Source organism: Notechis scutatus, chromosome Z, assembly GCF_049901735.1.
Source record: "Notechis scutatus isolate UNSWTSFEM ecotype Mainland chromosome Z, rNotScu1.2, whole genome shotgun sequence".
Classification (NCBI taxonomy): domain Eukaryota; kingdom Metazoa; phylum Chordata; class Lepidosauria; order Squamata; family Elapidae; genus Notechis; species Notechis scutatus.
In genome coordinates, this window is record NC_142025.1 from 11,201,453 (window position 1) to 11,220,037 (window position 18,585).

The following is an 18,585-nucleotide window of genomic DNA, read 5'->3' on the forward strand; positions in this document are numbered from 1 at the left end:
TAAAATTCAATCTGAACTTGAATAATGTTAAACAGAATAAAACAATACTATTTCAGTTGTAGCTGAGGTCAAGAGGTACATTTATGGAAATGTGAACTGCTAACAAGGTACAATGGATAAAAAAAAGAAAAGAAACTCACCTGTATACTTTTCACTCCGGCTCTACAGAAGTATCTCTTGATCTCCAAATCAATTTCACAGTTTCCCACAAAACTGAGAAACATAAGAAAACACTGTGATATTGTTCTATATATACAAGCAATTAATAAATTTCAGGACATCAAAAGTTTAAGTATTCACTTTTTCTCTAAATTATAGCAAGACTGTAACCCACTGTGGCTTGGCTAAAATGGACCTTTAACTATCTTGTGTATGTTGTACAACCACCATCATAGCGAAAATGTTAATTTGTTTAATGTTAAAAGTTTAATGTCAATTTTATACATTATTACATATTGATTATATTGTATACCACCTAGAACCCCTTTCTGAGAGAGATAGGTGATTAAGAAGGGGTGTGTGTGTGTGTGTGTGTGTGTGTATCAGTAATTTTATATTTTTATATATGTGTATATATATGTGTGTGTGTGTGTATGTATGTGTGTGTGTATATATATATATATATATATATATATATATGTTTTCTTAAGTTTTCAGGGTACTTACATGTATGGTGTTCGGCTTGGTTCGGGTATTTTCCCACGTCATTGTAGTTCTTTTAAAGTTGTAGCAACGTTTCAGCAGAATCTCATCTGCCATCATCAGATATATCATCATATATCCATATATATATGGATCTTTGGTTATTCGGTTTTCTCACGCGTAAGATTGGAAGTATCTAGGCAACGTTTGATGAAGTCTCATTCATCATCTTCAGGCTTCTGTCTTCGGCTCTGCTTCTCACATCACTCTGAGAAGCACAGAGCTGAAGACAGAAGCTGAAGATGATGAATGAGACTTCATCAAACGCTGCCTACATACTCCAATCTTACGCGAGAAACCCGAATAACCAAAGATCCACATACAAATACCCGCAAGAACCTCAGAAAACAAATATATATATATATACAAACACATACACACACACACACACATATACACCTTTCATACAAACTACTTATCATTGTACTTTGCAGATGAATTTTTTTATTTCCTGCTTTTTTTCCTTATAATTTAATATTGTGTCAGTTTAGGCTACACATCTAACAAAATAAACAAGATAAAAAAGGAAAATACTAGTTGACTATACCCAAGCAATTAATTAATGACCTTCAGGTCTATATAGATTGGCTTAAGTCTTTGCAACACAGCTTACATGAAATATGATCTACTATTTAGACACAGACTGAAGCAGAACACTTTATCCGCTGAGTATATAATGGCTGTGAACTATTTACAGCTAAATCAATCTGCAGATCCAATACATGACTACAGGCCTGTGATATACAGAGCTCCACTGCTTGCCTTTTATTTCATTCATATTCTCACAATTTAAAAAGTGATAGTTTTCCATACTGTGCAAAAGTGGAGTAGCAAAAGAGCTTTACTTTCAACATTAAATGAACAAGAATAAAATTACGTTATCCACTAAACTTTAAGCTCTTCATCATGAATAGCACCAAGAGTATTTGCTCATTCAGAATGCAAAGCTGATACAGTCACTTGTCCAAAAAAAGAATGAAATGAGGAAGTACTAAAGGAGTTAAAATTAAATTTATTCTTTCATCAGACCATGCATCACTCTTAGGTGGCATGGTGTTGTAGTGCTATGATTTTAGCATCTTAGACGTCTAGCAACAAATAATACAAACCCCCACACCTGCAAGAAATCTAGAGGTCTATTTTGCAACAGGACCATCACATCCTCTAACAAATATAACACACAAAATTAGGGGTCCATTTTCACACTTTTCCTCCAATGTGATAATTATGGCAGGTCCCACCACAATGCTCGTCTGGATTCCATACAGAAAAAAAAATGAGACAAACCCAGGCCCACCAATTAATGGACACGTCAGAACTCAGCAGGACTCAAAACAAGGGAAAAATAATATCAGGCTATTTCAATACTCACAACAGACCCTAAAATATCTATTTAAAAAGAATGCAACTTTAATCCAAGATAGAGTGAAAAATTATTGAACTATATCAGAATGTTAATGCTTAATTTTTAATATTTGTTAATGATACTGGTTTTAGATATTTATTGTTTTAGTTTTCTTAGAGGCTGCCCAGAGTCACTTGCTTGTGAGATGAATGACTCTCTAATTTAGACAAACAAACAAACAAAGTAAAATCTTTCTGCCAATCTCAAAAGATGCCAGCAAATACGACAGTCTTTAATACATTAAAACAATTAATTGATAAGATGCTTATAAATCTGACTCATATACAATCTGCGTAACTAAACTATTTCCCTTCCTTCTGTCTTTATCCTATATCGGTCTAGTCACTTTATTATCTGTTGAAATTTATAAAAGCTTGTCTTCTAATAAAGGTTAATAAAAGGAGCTACTTGCAAATAAATTTGCCGCAACAGACTAACACAGCTTTCCTCCTTCCCAACAAATAACATGTGATTTACAATTTGAAGAAATTTCCAAAACTTAATTTAAACACTCCAATAACATGAAAGACGGTCTTTTTTATTATTATTATTATCCCCCCTTACCCCAGAAGTGAGGCGCCCCCACTTTCCTGGCCTTCTGAAAAGAGGTTAAAACATGACTCTGTGGCCTTGCATAAGGTGCTCAAAGGAACACACAGTTGTAGGGTTGGCTAGTGCCTTGAAATCCCACCCTGTGTCAATTAATTTTATCAGGGTTAAAATTGCCTCCTTGAAAATTTTCATAATTTTATAACTTTAAAATTTTTAATTCTAAAATGTTAACGTGTTCATTTTATATACTATTTCATATTTTGATGTATTATACACGTCCCAAGTGCCACTTTAAGGGAGATGGGCAGTCCAGAAATGTGAAATATAAATAAACAAACAAAACATCTTTACTTTTACTACATAGCGTGTAATAGTTTAGGTAGCTAAAATCAAAAGAAAAAAGAAAAGAACACAAAAACTAAGTATTTGTTTTTAGGTTTGCTAACTACAACGTAAAATTGACTTTTAAACTGTGGGATTTCCATTTAATGGAACTCAAACAAGAGGCCAGTTGCCATTTGGAAAATGTATCTTTGGGGTAAACATGACCTGGATAATTGAGAATCTCCACAGACATTTAATGGAATTTAGGCTGTCTATAATCATTTACTTTAAATGTTATTTTTTCATTGCTAACTGATAAAAATTGCCTAGAGTGTAGCAAGTTATAAATGGAGTAAATAAAAATCTCAGGTCCATAATTAATAGAAAGATTTTCAGGTTCATAATGAATAGAAAATGGCTAGTTTTCAAACATACTATAATCTTCTTTTTTTGAGAGACATTTGGGAATAGTCGATACTTGGAAACAAGTCTGTTTCCCCCCTGATTATTATAGCAAGGACAGAAAAATGAACTTAAGACTAAATTCCTACGAGTAATATATTCTTGTTATTGCTTTCATTAGTGCTATTAATTGTAAAAGCTGGAGACATAGAAATTGATTCCCATATTATTGGCGTGCAACATAATAAGTTATCCTACAATGGTATGTCATTTTTGCTAGCTTAATTTTTGTGCAGTAATGCTTTCTTGCTTAGGGTTGCATCACAGTCCCATCAACACATAGAGGATTTCTTTATTTTTATATTGATCTAAAAGACATTTCTTTCCCCAAGAAGCAAGCATTGCAACATTTTTGCAATGAAGAACACATTTTAAGGAATTTAAGGCATAATATTTGCTTACTAGATTACCTGATTTGTAGATCCAAAATGATCTGCCTTTTATCCACATTTTCAGTATACACCTTCACACCATTAATTCTAATGGGCTGAAATAAAAAATTCCAGTTTAATAGATCAATGGGTCTGTAAGAATGATGCCTAAATGTAAAACTCTTCCACTTTATTTAAAATATTGCATTACATAAAAATCATCCCAGATGCTTACAGAGCTGATAATGTCAGATTGAAAGGATTATTATGCTGAACTATATACATGTATTTTAAAAGGCAGCTCACTGGACAAGCAATGCTCAATAGCAATAACATCAGAGAAAACAGGAAAGAAATTTTTAGTTCAATTCTTGCAATCTGCTTTAGTTCAAAGCTTGCAACCTAATTGATTCTTTTCGCCGTTAATACTAAGGGAATGACTTGAATTTATAAAACACTACTGCAACTTGCATGATTCAATGAGAAAGCATCTATGGAAATAATTTGCCCAGCTCTGAATTATTTGAAAATTAGTGTGAACTGCAAAAACAATCCCAGCCTGCACATGTATCCCTGTAATTTATTCTTAATAAAAGTGCATAGTTTCTAGACACCATTAATAAACACACACACCCATATACACAAAGACACCAACATATGCAGAGCCAGGCACCCATTGCTTCAGATTCTTAAATCAACATAGCTGAGTTGAGAGCAAACAAAATCTGCTCTGAGCAGAAGCTTTAGTGATTATGTGCCTGCCCTGTGAGCAAGATTTTCCAAAGGAGAATGGAGCAACATTTATTCAGTATATATATTTAGACCAAAAGCATTGATGTTCGAAAACTTGAATAATCTTGTAATGTGAGAAGTTTACATTTTGCAGCCTAAATACTCCTTTTATCACCATAGCAATCAAACAACTGATACAATAACACTATCTGCTAGATAGGAAGGTATATCAACCTACTCCACCCCACCCAACCCAGCCCAAATAGTTATGCAAAATTTACTGGAACGCAAAACAAACCAAGATGTAGATTCTTCATGTAGAGATAAGGTAAGAGAGACAATGTAATCTAGTTCTTTCTTAAGCATGTGTTAGGCACACTGGTGTTTATGTGTAAGAGACTGAGACTATGAATCAATATTATAGATAGTCTTAGGGGCCGTGGTGGCTCACGTGGTAAGACACTGAGTTTGCACACCACTGAGGTTGGTCGTTCGATTCCCGTGAGCGAATAAACCGCACAGGGGCAAGAAGGGAGCTGAGCCCGCGGGTAAAGATACCGCCCGGAAAAAAAATTCCTTTCACAGAGGCAGCCAACCACCTCAGTGATCCCTGGCTAACACATACCATATGCTAAATAAATAAATAGGTAGTCCTTACTTATATTATAGGTAGTCCTCACTTTTGATCCACACCCTCCAAAATTTCTGTTGCTGAGTGAGACATTTGTTAAGTGAGTTTTGCTTCTTTTTACGATCTTTCTTGCCACAGTTGTTAAGTGAATCCCTGCAGCTGTTAAGTTAGTAAACACAGTGAATCTGGCTTCCCCATTGACTTTGCTTCTCAGAAGGTTGCAGAAATTGATCATTGGTACACTGCAAGTGTCATAAACACATGCCAGTTGCCGAGTGACCTAATTTTGATCATGCGACCATGGGGACACTACAATGGTTGTAAGTGTGAAAAATGGTCATGTCATTTTTTTCGGTGCTGTTGTAACTTCTAACAGTCACTAAATGAATTTTCTACGTTGTAAAACAAGGACTACATGTACAGGACTCCTGTAAACCAGTGGCCCCCAACCTTTTTTGTGCCACGGCCCGGTACCGGCATCACAAAATGATCTGCGACCCGGTACCAGCATCAGCACGCATGGCAAGGCGAGCCGAGCGACCGGCCAGCCAGCCGTCCCCCACTTCTCCCCGCCACCTTCAACTCCTCCTTTGTACCTTTGTCAATGGGCTTCGGGACGGTTGTTCGGCTCGCCTTGCCTTGGGTGCTGAAAGAATCCTCGCGCCTTAGTTTTGTTCGAAGCCGCCCCCCCCTCGATGAAACTAAGGCGTGAGGATTCCTTCAGGACCCAAACACCGCTTTCCAACCGGAAAAGCTCACCGGAAGCACTTTCTCATCAAAACAAGATGGCGGCACCCAGCAAACCGGCGGCCCGGTAGAAAATGTTCCACGGACCGGTCCCGGTCCGGGGCCCGGTGGTTGGGGACCCCTGCTGTAAACAGTATCATTCACTAACCTGAATTGTAATTCAAATAATCTGAAACAAGACTTTGGAACTAAAATAATATTCTCCCATCAATGATGAACACATTCAGAAAAACACGCTCATAAAATTTGCATTTTTTTTCAGGGTGCCAAATTTTTGCTTTTGGAACAAATCTGCTTCCCTGTCCAATGACTTAATGTTAAATAAAAGCAAAGCCATGACCTCAGTATAATATCTGATGATTCACTCTAGCTTCCAATGCAAAAAAGAAAGCTTACCTGATGCCCTATATCAATTTTTGTGAAACTGAAAGTACTCAAATGGCTGTTTGCTCCTTTCACTGCAGGCTCTATTGTTTCACGGAAGAGCTTCTCAATAAACTGGCAAATGAAAGGCCACATATGTTTCACTGTCTGCAAAAGGAAAAGAGACCACGAAGTTTTCAATGTTAATCCATGATCATTCTATTAGCCCTATTTCATTAAAATATGAATTTCTGTATAGTTAGCCATTTATACCACTTTACCTTAGCAGCCCCTTAATTTTTGTAGCCTCTGAATGCTACTTTATTACCATATACCCGCGATGGCAAACCTTTGGCACGCATGCCGGAAATGGCATGCAGAGCCATCTCTCAAGGCACACCGGCCATTGCCCGTTGCTCTTCCGGGTTCCGGCACGCGCCAGCCAGCTGGTCCTCAGAAGCCCTGGAAACTGGAAGAGCAGCTTGCGGCACATACATGCGTGCTGGCCTCCTGGTCTTCCAGTTTCTAACACGCATATGCATGCGAAGCCGAAAGACCAGGTGGGCAGTGTGCATACGTGCGCCGGGAACTGCTTTTCTGGTTTTCAGCACACTTTTCAGCGCATGCGTGCTCCCGTTTCAGCACTCAGTGCTGAAAAGGTTAACCACCATTGCCATATACCATATACATAGTGTTTTACTGTATATACTCATTTGACAGTAAGATGAGTGGCATGTAAATTTAATAAATAATAAAATTAAGATAGTGTAAGGATAATCTCATTGTGACTGTGGTGAGAGTGTCTAAAGCATGGGTGTCAAACTCAAGGCCTGAGGCCGGATGCAGCCCGCGGTGTGATTAGATATGCCCGGTGGGGCTGCACTGGAAATAGTGAAGGACCGATCCGCAGTGCCTCTGCCAGAGAAAATTGGGAGGGCCACACACAGCCCTCCCGGGCTCTGTTTTCATTGGCAGAGGGCTGCAGGAGGATCCCCACTGGCCACACCACCCTGGCCATTCCCACCCCGGCCTCCCAAGGTCAAACACAATCCTAATGTGGCCCTCAATGCAATCGAGTTTGACACCACTGGTCTATAGTAACAGATAGATTACCTCCCTGGAGTCAACTACAATATTACAATTACAATTTCAGAAAGATCTTTTACAAGATCCAAAACGGCATAATAAAAGCACACCAAGTAAGAAATCTATTTTGTGACAGAGACAACATTACATACTTTTACAACGTCTTCTAAACAGTAAGAATGTCAGTTTACCTTATTTAGCCATTCTGCTCTTTCAGTATCTGGAAAGTGGACCTGGCATTAAAAACAAAAGTTATAAATTAAGAAAAAAAAATCTTTGAAAAGGAAATCACAATAACCAAGAAACAAAATGGAGGAATTTGAAAATAGGAAATGACCTCAAATATATTAGTAGCCATTGATTACAATTTTCCCATCTAGAAGTGGTTCAATGGAAGATATGGCCATGGTAAATCTGAATAAGTAAGATGTATCTGATGATTTTAATTTGTATACACAGAAGAAATAATTCAGCTGCTAAACCAGTGCTTCTTTAACCATAATCTAAACAATTATGTAAGCCTTCTCCCACCCCCCACCCCCCGAATAAAACTAATAAATCCATAGGTGCTAAGGCTGAGTAAGAAATAAAGATGCTATTTTAATAATTAGCTTTTAATCTGTATATTGCAGACTCTCAAACTTTGCTTAAAACCGATGGTCCACTGGACAATTTGCACAAGCAATTGAGGAGCAAAACTCAAGAGTGGATAGTTCTACTTGCCTGCCCAAGCCTACTTAAAATACATCAGTAAACCTGAAAGCCAGAGTTTGAAAACCCTTTACTGAAGCATTGACTTGATTTATTGCTATAATTGGTTCATACAGGAAGACCAGGAATCATTTTCATATTTTGCCTCTTCCTTAAATTTATAATTTTATATTACTTGTAGTCCTCTACTCACAATTGGGACCAGAATTTCTGTTGCTAAGCAAGACGATAGTTAAGCGAGTCATGTTCAATTTTATGACCTTTGCCACAGCTGTAAAGTGAACTATTACAGTTAATGAATCACACCATTGGTGGGCGAATTCAGCTTCTCCCATTGGCTTTGTCAGAAATCGTACGATCAAATGGTGATCATATCACTTCGGGATGCTGCAAATATATGCCAGTTGCTAAGCATCTGAATTCTGATCATGTGAGCATGGGGATGCCACAACGGTTGAAGTGTGAGGACTAGTTACAAGTTAATTTTTTTTAGTGCTGTTGTAACTTCACAAATGGTCACTAAATGAATGATTGTTAAATTGAGGGCTACCTGTATTCTCAGAAAAACTCAACCATATGGAAAGTTCAACCATATGGAAAGTTTGACTAGATATCTTCTAAGTATTACATCTTCAAACGATATAAAAGCATAATATATAATATGCTACCCACAATATTTTGATACTCTTGTCACAAGAAAGGCATCTGGATGGGTGAGAAATTCTTTGTTTAAAGGCCTCAGATTAACTAAACTGGAAAGTAAAATGACAGAATAGAAATTAGCAACCCACTTCTACATTGCTGCCAAGAAAACAATATATTGTAGTTTCCAGAATTAAGATAGAACTTTCCTTTGAAGGATTGTATGAACAGAACCATTATATAAATGTATTAAGGTTTGGTTAAAAATGCTTACCTAAAATTATTCAGAGTGTTAGTTAAAGAACTATAAATATAGGTAATCCTTGACTTGCAACCCCATTTGAGCCCAAAATTTCTGTTGCTAAGCCAGACAGTTTGCCCCAGTTTACAACTTTCCTCATCACAATTGTTAAGTGAATCACTGCAATTTTTAAGTTAGTACCATAGTTGTTAAGTGAATCTGGCTTCTCCATTGACTTTTCTTCAAAGCCTTGAAGATTGCAAACGGGGAGTCACGTGACCCCGGGACACTGCAACCGTCATAAATATGAATCAATTGCCAAGTATCTGAAATTTGATCCCTGACCAGGGAAGATGCTGCAATCGTCATAAGTGTGAAAAACAGTCTTTTTTTTCAGTGTCATTATAATTTTGAACGGCTCCTAAACAAATGTTTTTAAATCGAAGACTACCTGTAATTGGGGAAGCTTCTGTCAACCCTTCCCTCCTGATCCATATCCCCATCACAATGGCTGAAGCATTTACCCCTAGTTAAAAACTACTGTACAACAACAAAACCCTTAAGCTATACCTAACCAGTCTTAAAGCTAAACTAACCGGTTCAGATACTTCAGCTAATAGTTTACCAGCATTCTGGAGATGAACTTTTACAAGTTTGACACCCAGTAATGGCATTTTTATTGATGTTACTGGTTCACTGCAGGGGAAAAAAACATAAAAACTGACAATTGACTCACAGTAAGAGATTTTTAAAACGGCTTGCATATAGATTTTTCTGTTTGTTTCAAACTTGCAACACCCTGACTAAAAGGGTTAGTGGTTATTTTTTAATGTGCTTAAGTACATGAGAACTATCAATAATACATATTGGATGGTTCTAAGTATTATTATACAATATTTTATTTATACAGAATTCAAGTACAAGGGTCAGTCAAATCTGATGCACCCAGCAGATATAAGCAATGTCTCCATACAACTTGCATTCAGATCTATTCACTCCAGTCCAGGAAAATTAAAACTTTTTTTTTAGTCCAAATAAACTCATGTTTTGGCATATTATTGCCAAAAAAAAAAATAAGTTCTATATTGTAAGATTATAAGCATCTATGAAACAACTGAGAGGTATATAGAAATCTTCAAGTGACAACAGACATTTTCTATAATATATGGACATTTCTTCTATCTACATGTAACAATTGTGACAGGTCAAACTGCTGGTGTCAAACTGACCTTGAGTTTGCGGTTGGCATAGCAAAAACCAAACAGGCATTTTTCACTCTTTCAGGATTTAACACATTTAAGAAAACTTCTACTCAGAAGCCAACAAAAACAATCCCCTTAAATACCACAGTTGAATTTACTGAAAAGTGTTCTCAAACAAAAAGAAATGCTTTAAAGTGTTGTTTTTTTAAAGGAAGTTTTGTAACAGCATCATTTCTATGCTTCATCTTCTGCTTAATACTTTTCCATCAACATTCAAAACTATTTTTTATCACAAACCATTATTAGCATCATCTTAGCAGGAGTTCAAATATTTTAATAGTCAAATGTTTTAAAACTGAGATATGCAAATCATCATGGTTTATTTTTTAATTTACTTCCCTATGGCTACCCATCTCATATGATGACTCTAGGTCAGGAGTGTCAAACTCAAGGCTGGTGGGCAGGATCTGGCCCGCAGGCTGCTTAGATTTGGCCCGTGGGGTCGGCCTGCAAACAACAAAGGACTGGCCTGCGGTGCCTCTGCCAGTGAAAATGGAGCTTGGGGAGGGTCATGCATTCCCCCCATGCCCCATTTTCAGCAGCAACAGCCTCCTGCAGCCAAGCCCTCTGCCAGCGAAACCAGAGCCGGGGGAGTAGGCGCAGGCTAGGTTTTCACTGGCAGAGGGCTGATAAAACAAACTAAATACAAAACAAAAGGAGAAATGTTTCTTCTTTTGCATCTGAGCCTGCAAGGGACAAGAAAGGGAAAAAGACAAAGGAAAAGAAGGGAAGAGCAAGGAAGGAAAAAGAAGGAAAGAGGTGAAGGAAGAAGAAAGGAGAACGAAGAGGGAAGGAAAAAGAAGAAAAGGAAGGAAGGGAGGGAGGGAGGGAGATTATAATGAAAGTGAAGGAAAGTCTCAGGGAAGTTCTGCCTTAGCACTTGGCCATCATAGTTGCCTCCGACACAGAATCCCATGTCACACACAGCATTGCCATGCCCACCCCAGCCACACTCACCCGAGGTCAAACACAACCCTAATGTGGCTCTCAATGAAATTGAGTTTGACACCCCTGCTCTAGGTGGCTCACAACAATCCATAAAAACAAAAGCATGCTTCCTTTTCAACCTCTACCCCATGTCAAACCAATCATCCTTGTAGCTCACTCAACCCCCATCCTAACCCAATGCTTGAGCAAAGAGCAAGGGTCTTCACAGCCCCCTGGAAGGCTAAAAGGGTAAGATATTGCTCAGATCTCGGGGGGGGGGGAGCTGTTCCAAAGGGTTGGGGAGCAGTCACTGAGAAGGTCCCATCAAGTGGTAATATATAAGGGATGAGACCTAAAGCATAACTACCCTAGAACAGGTAGGTGCATTCAGAGAGAAGTAGTCCTGCAAGTAGCTTCGCCTCCCCCCCCACCTCAAAAAAGACTAGTATTTTAAACATCTATTTTCATCAATACATTATTTGCAATTACGTTTGATCATTTTTTTCTACATCCTTGAATTGCATATTTAGTTAGCTTCCTCAAGCTTTCTTTTAATAAGAATCATAGCATAACATTTAAATTAAAATTTAAATTTGTGTTCTATGTTGTACAATTTGTTCTCCAAGTAAACTACAGATTCTCAGTTTCCAATACATTTCTAGTATAAGCTAAAACAATTAACAACTTGCTCTGGAGGACACAGCAATGGAATTAGATAATGCTTCCTTATATGATTATGACTTAAAGGAGAAAATAGGGGGGGGAACCTTATTATATTCAATAGAAAAAGAAGTAAATATATTGCATCCTTACAAAAACTATCACCATTATAAGTCATTTCATTGCTTGAACTTGCTAAAAAAGTATACTCCATTACTCTACAAGTGAGCCACCACCTTGACCAGTATATACTTAAATCCTTTTTAGAAGCCAAACAAATGCATTACAGAGAAATTCAGTACCTATTTTATTTCCAAGCATATGGACAGTTTAGCTTTGAAAAAGCCTTAATCATTAAGCAATGATTAATTCTGAATCCCAGCCTGAATGTTAAAGAGATTCATTAAAAAAGAGTATTAATATAACAAAGCATTTCAGCAACTAAAACAAATATTTAAATGAAAGGAAAAAGCAACTGATATTTTCTGAAAGCAGATATGAAGACTGAAAGTAAATAAAAATGTTATCAATTCATACACCAATGCCTCTTCTACGGATGTAAGTAAGATCTTTTTTTTAGATCAAATTTGAGAAAGCCCATTTATTTCATACAGTACAATACTGCAGCATGTATATGGAAACAAAAGCATCTGGATATATCAAGCAACGGAAATCTAGTTTTTAATTATCTGAAATGTAGCCTGCCTACAGATATATTTTCTAGTGCAATGAAAAGGCAAACATTTTTCATTATCCAAGCTGGGTCATCTTTCATGTACTCACAAATGGGGCCACAGGGTGACCAAGTTTTTTGGAAGACTGACTTAATTCATGACATTACCCTTTGTACAGCATAAGAGAAAAATAAATGTAAGCAAGGAAAATGTCAAGGTTGTTTAGAATGGGTTCTAGCAAGTGAATGCCACACACTAGCAAGATTTTTTTGCACTAGTTCTGTCGAGAGACCAAATTTCTAAAAACCGTTGCTGATGTCAATCACCCTTATTTATGACCATAGATTTTTGATTAGTGCCACTCTGAAATGAGATTACAATATTCATTTTAAATGTACAACGCTTCCTAATGCCAATCACTTTTTGCCTTCACATGACTGCTTAGTAGATTCTAAGAATATACAGATCAGACAACATCCTGTCCATCATGCAGCCTTTTGCAGCTCCCCCCTTTTTAAAAAAGTCGTAACTTTACAGTTGCTGCCACTCTGAAAGACATGAGTACTAAGCACTTCCAAGCTTCACCCAGATTCTGTGTTTGCCCTGCTCTAAACAACCACAGAACAGCTGATTGGCATTTCAAGTATTTCTTTGCAGCCCACAAGGATTTTTAATTTATCTATGTGGCCCTTTCTTCTTGATGAATTGTGCGGGTAGTCCTTTATACAGGTAGTCCTTTATTTACGACTGATCGCTTAGAGACTGTTTGAAGTTATGAGGGACTCCCAAAAGGTACTATTTCGAAGTTCTGATGGCCATCCACTCTATGCAGTTATGGATCTGTATTTGGGGTACTCAGCAACCAGCCGACATTTAGACCATTTCTGACCAAAAAAAAAAATGCCCCATAGCGAACAGTGAATCTGCTTAATGACTGCCACAAAAATTGTCATAAAACCAGGTTGGTTCCACGGATGACCTGCTTTATGACTACAACTAAAATAGGCAGGCTCCATTATGATCATAAGTCAAAGACTACCTGTAAAGAAAGCATGGTATTTCCAATCCAGATTTTATCTGGAAATAGCAAGGATTAAAGTGGAGCCCTCCAAAATAGATCTTCCATTATTGATCTGAGGGAGCGCAATGGCTCAGATGTTAAAGACTTTTGTGGCTTAAGACCTGAAGTCCGAATAATGGGGTGAGCTTCTGTTCCTTGCTCCAACTCAGCAGTTCGAAAGCATTCAAATACAAGTAGATTAATAGGTTCCACTTTTGTAGGAAGTAACAGTAACAGTATAGCCATGCTGGCACATGACCATGGAAATTGTCTTTGGAAATGCTGGCTCCCTCAGCTAAGAAATGGAGATAAGTACCATGCCCTAGAGTGGGACACGACTAATAGGAAAATTTTTTAACTTTTTACTATTGGTCAGGGCCATTTCTAATTTTACCTAATCAGTGAAATACACATGATAAAAAAGACAAAAGAAATATAAGGAAATAAATATTTGCAAAATTGGCCAGTGTCCTGCCATGAGCACCTCTATTATTGATACAGCACAAATCACTCTTAAAAGTGAAGTAATCTTCAATATGGTTACTTACTCTTTCAAGATTCAATGTATGTTTGCAAACAAGTGCAATTTGACATTCCGCATTTTCTGTAATAGCATTGCTTATCTTTTTGAATGATATCCTCTTTACATGCATATTTTAGGAATATAATGCCTCTTCACTCAAGGAGGGATTACAAAGATTGTTCTATTTTAAGGTTATCAGGTTTTATTACAGCCAATGGCAGTACAATATTTAAATTAATACCACAATAAATTTTGGGTCACATTATCAGATTTTTAAACATCCATGTGGTATACTTCTTGTAGCTCATTGTATCTGAGACAAGGGGCAATCTACTGCTAATTTTCAAAAGCAGAAATTCCTCTATAACAAGACAATGAACAGTAATAAATGTAGCAATGACTGAGGTGGAATTCCCCCCCCCACCCATATTTCATTTTTCCACAACTATACCCGCACTACAAATCACTATTGATGTAAAAATCTTATGCAAAGACAACAAAAATGAAACAGGAGCCTCACTCCAATGGAAGTAGCCCATCCCACCTGTGTCTCCGGGGAGGGAATTAAAAGTTGGTTCTGCTGGTTGGCTTGGAGCCACAAGGGCCTCACTGCTGAAGGGGGTTGACTGAATAAGACCATCTCCATTCTGTCCTTGGTTTTTTGCATAGTTTAACATTTTAATGTGTGCACTTTTAAAATTGTAATTGCTTTTCTATTTACCTTTTTATGTTCTGTAAACTGCCCAGAGTTGCCCTATTGGGGGGATGGGCAACATATATAGCAAACAAACAAATAAATCTGGGACATGCCTCATGCAGGTAGGCTGAAGTAATGTTGGATGTTCATCTGGAGAATGAAGACTGAGGAAGACCTTTCAGTGTTGTTATAGCTTAATAGCCTAAAGTTTGATAGTTTTCTAAGAGCTAACCATGTTTAGCTCTTAGCGCTGATACCTGTAGTAAACCAGGGAGCAATTCTGTGCCATTAAATTAGTATAAACTCTTAACAATGCATGTACAGATCTTCTCCACAATCATCTACTCCTAACCTGGTCTTCAGATTTTCAGTCACCCACTGTGACTATTGCATTGCTGGTTATTCTTTCCTTCCACTTTTTGCTGAATTGTATACCAATTGCACTTAGACTTGCATACTGCTTCACAGTGCTTTACAGCATTCTCTAAGTGGTTTACGAAGTCAGCATATTGCCCCCAGCAATCTGGGTCCTTATTTTACAGACCTCGGAAGGTTGGAAGGCTGAGTCAACCTTGAGCCACTCAGGATAGAACTCCTGGAGTGAGCAGTGAATCAACACAAGTAGCTCTCTGCATATGCATAATGTTATCATTTCTACTTTGAAGGAGAACTGCACTAATTGTTCTATGACCCATTTCCTTCCTTTTTTTCTTGGCTATCCATGGTGTTCTCAGGACTCTTTTACAATACCAAAGCTCAAAACTATCAATATACTGTTTTTAGATCCTTCAGTCCAATGATATTTTCCTCTCACTATCTTCAACTCCTTCTTTGTCTTTTATATCCTGAGTGGCAGACATTATGATCTCCTGAGATGTCTAATTCTGCATCAATTTGCTGAAGTCTGACATTTCAATATGTAATTGATTCTTTTCATCTTTTATTGACCTTTCTCATGTTCATGTTTATTAGATTTTATATTCATACTGTGATTCTTTCTCTGCAATTTCATGGCAACATCAGTAACCAGACGTCCTAAAATCTTTAATCTAGCTGTGCTATAATCACTCTTATGTCTTCTGTGCAGTATGAAATGATGCCTTTGCCACTATCACTAAGGTGACAATCCATCTCCAATACCGATAATCCTCGACTTACATCCACAAATGGGGCCGGAATATTGGTCACAAAACAATGTAGTCAAGAGTCATGACATAATTGGACTAGATTTTCCAACCATTTTTACCCTGATTAAGCGAATCATGTGGTTGTTAGGCGAATCATGTGGTCATTAAGTGAATCTGGCTTCAGTTGACTTTGCATGTCGGAAGCTGGCTGGGAAGATCGCAAATCATGACATTTTTCAAGAAAAAAATGTTCAGTCACAGTGAAGGCACTGCAACCATTATAAATGCAAGTCAGTAGGCAGGCACCCTAACTGCAATTACTTGAGGTCAGTGGTGTGATGGCTATACCTTTGAGGATAGGTCATATGTAACTTTTTATGAGGCTGTCATAATTTTGAACCATGATTAAACCAATGGTTGTAAATCAACGATTACCTATATCTTTCTAGATCATTGCTATCTAATATAGGCACTGCTTTTTTATATTGCCATATCATTTATGGCTGAGAAGTTGAACTGAATCTGCTTTGGACTATCCTATATCATCCTTGGTGCACTCCCAGCTTTCTTCACTTACCTTTTCAACAAACACCTTCTCTTCCTGCCATCCCTTGTCAAAAAGAGGCAGCATAGCAGTGCTTTTGGGAGTAGGTACAGCGAGAATAGTACAGATAATTTGAAAAATGCATTGCACCAGCCTTGCTCAAACGCTACCCTCTCCTAAACTCTGGATTTCCCCAAGTGTGGATGGATGGATGGATGGATGGATGGAAACTTATAATATGAAAACTTATAATATGAAAATATGAACCTGCTCATTTTCTTCTTCTTCCCTTCATATCATTTCTCTTTTTGGGTTTATAAGCCAAGGATAGGATTCAACTCTTTTCCCCCATTAATCTACATGCTACTAAAACTCTCAGTGTTATCTATCTGTAACCTTCAGTTAATCAAAACAGTGGATTCCAGAGCAACCACTTAGGAATAAACAAGCTACTGCAAATGTGCTAATTTAAAGAATATGTCCAAAATATAAGACCCATTACTCTCATAGAATTGAAATTTCAAGGACCTTCAGACAACTTCTATTCCCAAGCTTGTAGCCACTGTCGTACTGCTACAACTGGTCATATGATCATAACTTCCAATGTTCCCTGTCATTTTCCCACACAAGCAAAGTCAATGGAAAGCTGACAGGAAACTGGAAGTCACTCCTGCCCACAACTGTTTTTTTGTCCATCAATGAGTCATTCTGTTTATTTCTTAACATAAGTAAATATTGACAAAGGAAGTCCCAAAGGATAAAAGGTTGTCTTGTTATATACAAACTGCTCTGACAGCTTTGTTTGAATAATTTTTGTTGATAATGGTTCTTTTTTAAGGTTTTACGCATAACTAATACGACCATTTAAGAAGTATTGAATTTGACCTAAAAATAGAACTAGGTGATATATTCCAGGTTATTTTTAATTTTTTGTTTTCCAGATATTTTATCAAAACAGTGTTTTCTTCTGTCTTGCATAAAACCGGATTACATTATAGGCTGCAAACAATGTGACAAATATATCTCAACATTCTCCTTTAACAGGTCCTCAAGGCATTCAGTCTGACAATATCACACATTTTAACATCTCATACTAATTGTATACTACATAAAGAGTGCACAAGTAAAAATGATTAAAACTGTATTTGCATATTTATACCTTCGAGTATTTGAGCTCTTCTGGCATTAGTTTCAAAGATAGTAGTTAAACCTGTTCTCATATAAGCTGTTAATTTTTAGTAAATTAATATGCTAAAGGGAATAGATTGTTTAGTCAGATGATCTTCTGGTACAGAGCCCTTCTCAATGTAATGCTTCCAAGCCATGAATTACTCATTCTGTATGCACTGACTATATTTCTCTACTCTACAGTAAATGTAATTCCTAACATTTCTCCTTGTTAAAAGATATTCTTTTCCTCTCAGTGCGGTCTCATAATCTGTCCAGATTAGACTGCAACCTTATTCTGTCATCCTTGGTGTTAGTCAGATTCCTCCAATTGTAGCTCATCTATGAATTTGATAAGCAGCTTATCAAACCCAATATTTGGGCCATTAATAAACATGCTGATTTGTGGCTCCAAGATATATTTCCTTCTTGGCTACCACTCTCCAACTTGAGGTAGATCAAATAATCCTGATTTTAAGTGCAGTTAGTCCGCCAATTTTGGATCCATCTTACTATAATACTATCCAAGTTATATTTTAACAGCTTGTTGGTAAAATATTATTTGAAATATTGACTGAAATGAAATAGATTATATACATGGCATTGTCCTACTTCACTACTATAATTATCTGATCAAAGGAGATCATTTTTTTCTTATATGACCTATTTTTGACAAAGCTATGATGACACTTAGCAATCAAAGCATTATTTACAAGTATTCAAATGACATGCTTATTATCTGATCTACTGTAACATCTTGCTAAATATTAATGTTAGGCTAGGCTGACTGGTCAACAATTACTGAATCCTATTTTTTTTGAAGAAGCGGACCATATTTGTTCTTCACAAGTCCTCTAACAGGCAAAGATTGACAGCAGTTCTTCCATCAGCAACTTCACTGTTTTAGGAGGTACCTCTCAAGTCCTGGAAACTTGAACACATTCAAAATGGCTTCTTTACCACATCTTTACTGAC

The 18,585-nt window shown here is 37.2% G+C and overlaps 1 protein-coding gene across 4 annotated transcripts in view; it reads right to left on the reverse strand.

The window, feature by feature from the left end:
* The window catches only part of ESYT2 (extended synaptotagmin 2), a 60,441-nt gene that overhangs the window by 36,776 nt on the left and 5,080 nt on the right, over positions 1-18,585 (reverse strand). For all 4 annotated transcript variants that reach the window (XM_026680947.2, XM_087946400.1, XM_087946399.1 and 1 more), the window contains exons 2-5: positions 7,567-7,608; positions 6,323-6,457; positions 3,856-3,932; positions 141-213 (exon numbers count right to left, since the gene is read on the reverse strand). In XM_026680947.2, coding sequence (XP_026536732.1) covers positions 141-213; positions 3,856-3,932; positions 6,323-6,457; positions 7,567-7,608 — 327 coding nt within the window. The remainder of the gene's footprint in view (positions 1-140; positions 214-3,855; positions 3,933-6,322; positions 6,458-7,566; positions 7,609-18,585) is intronic.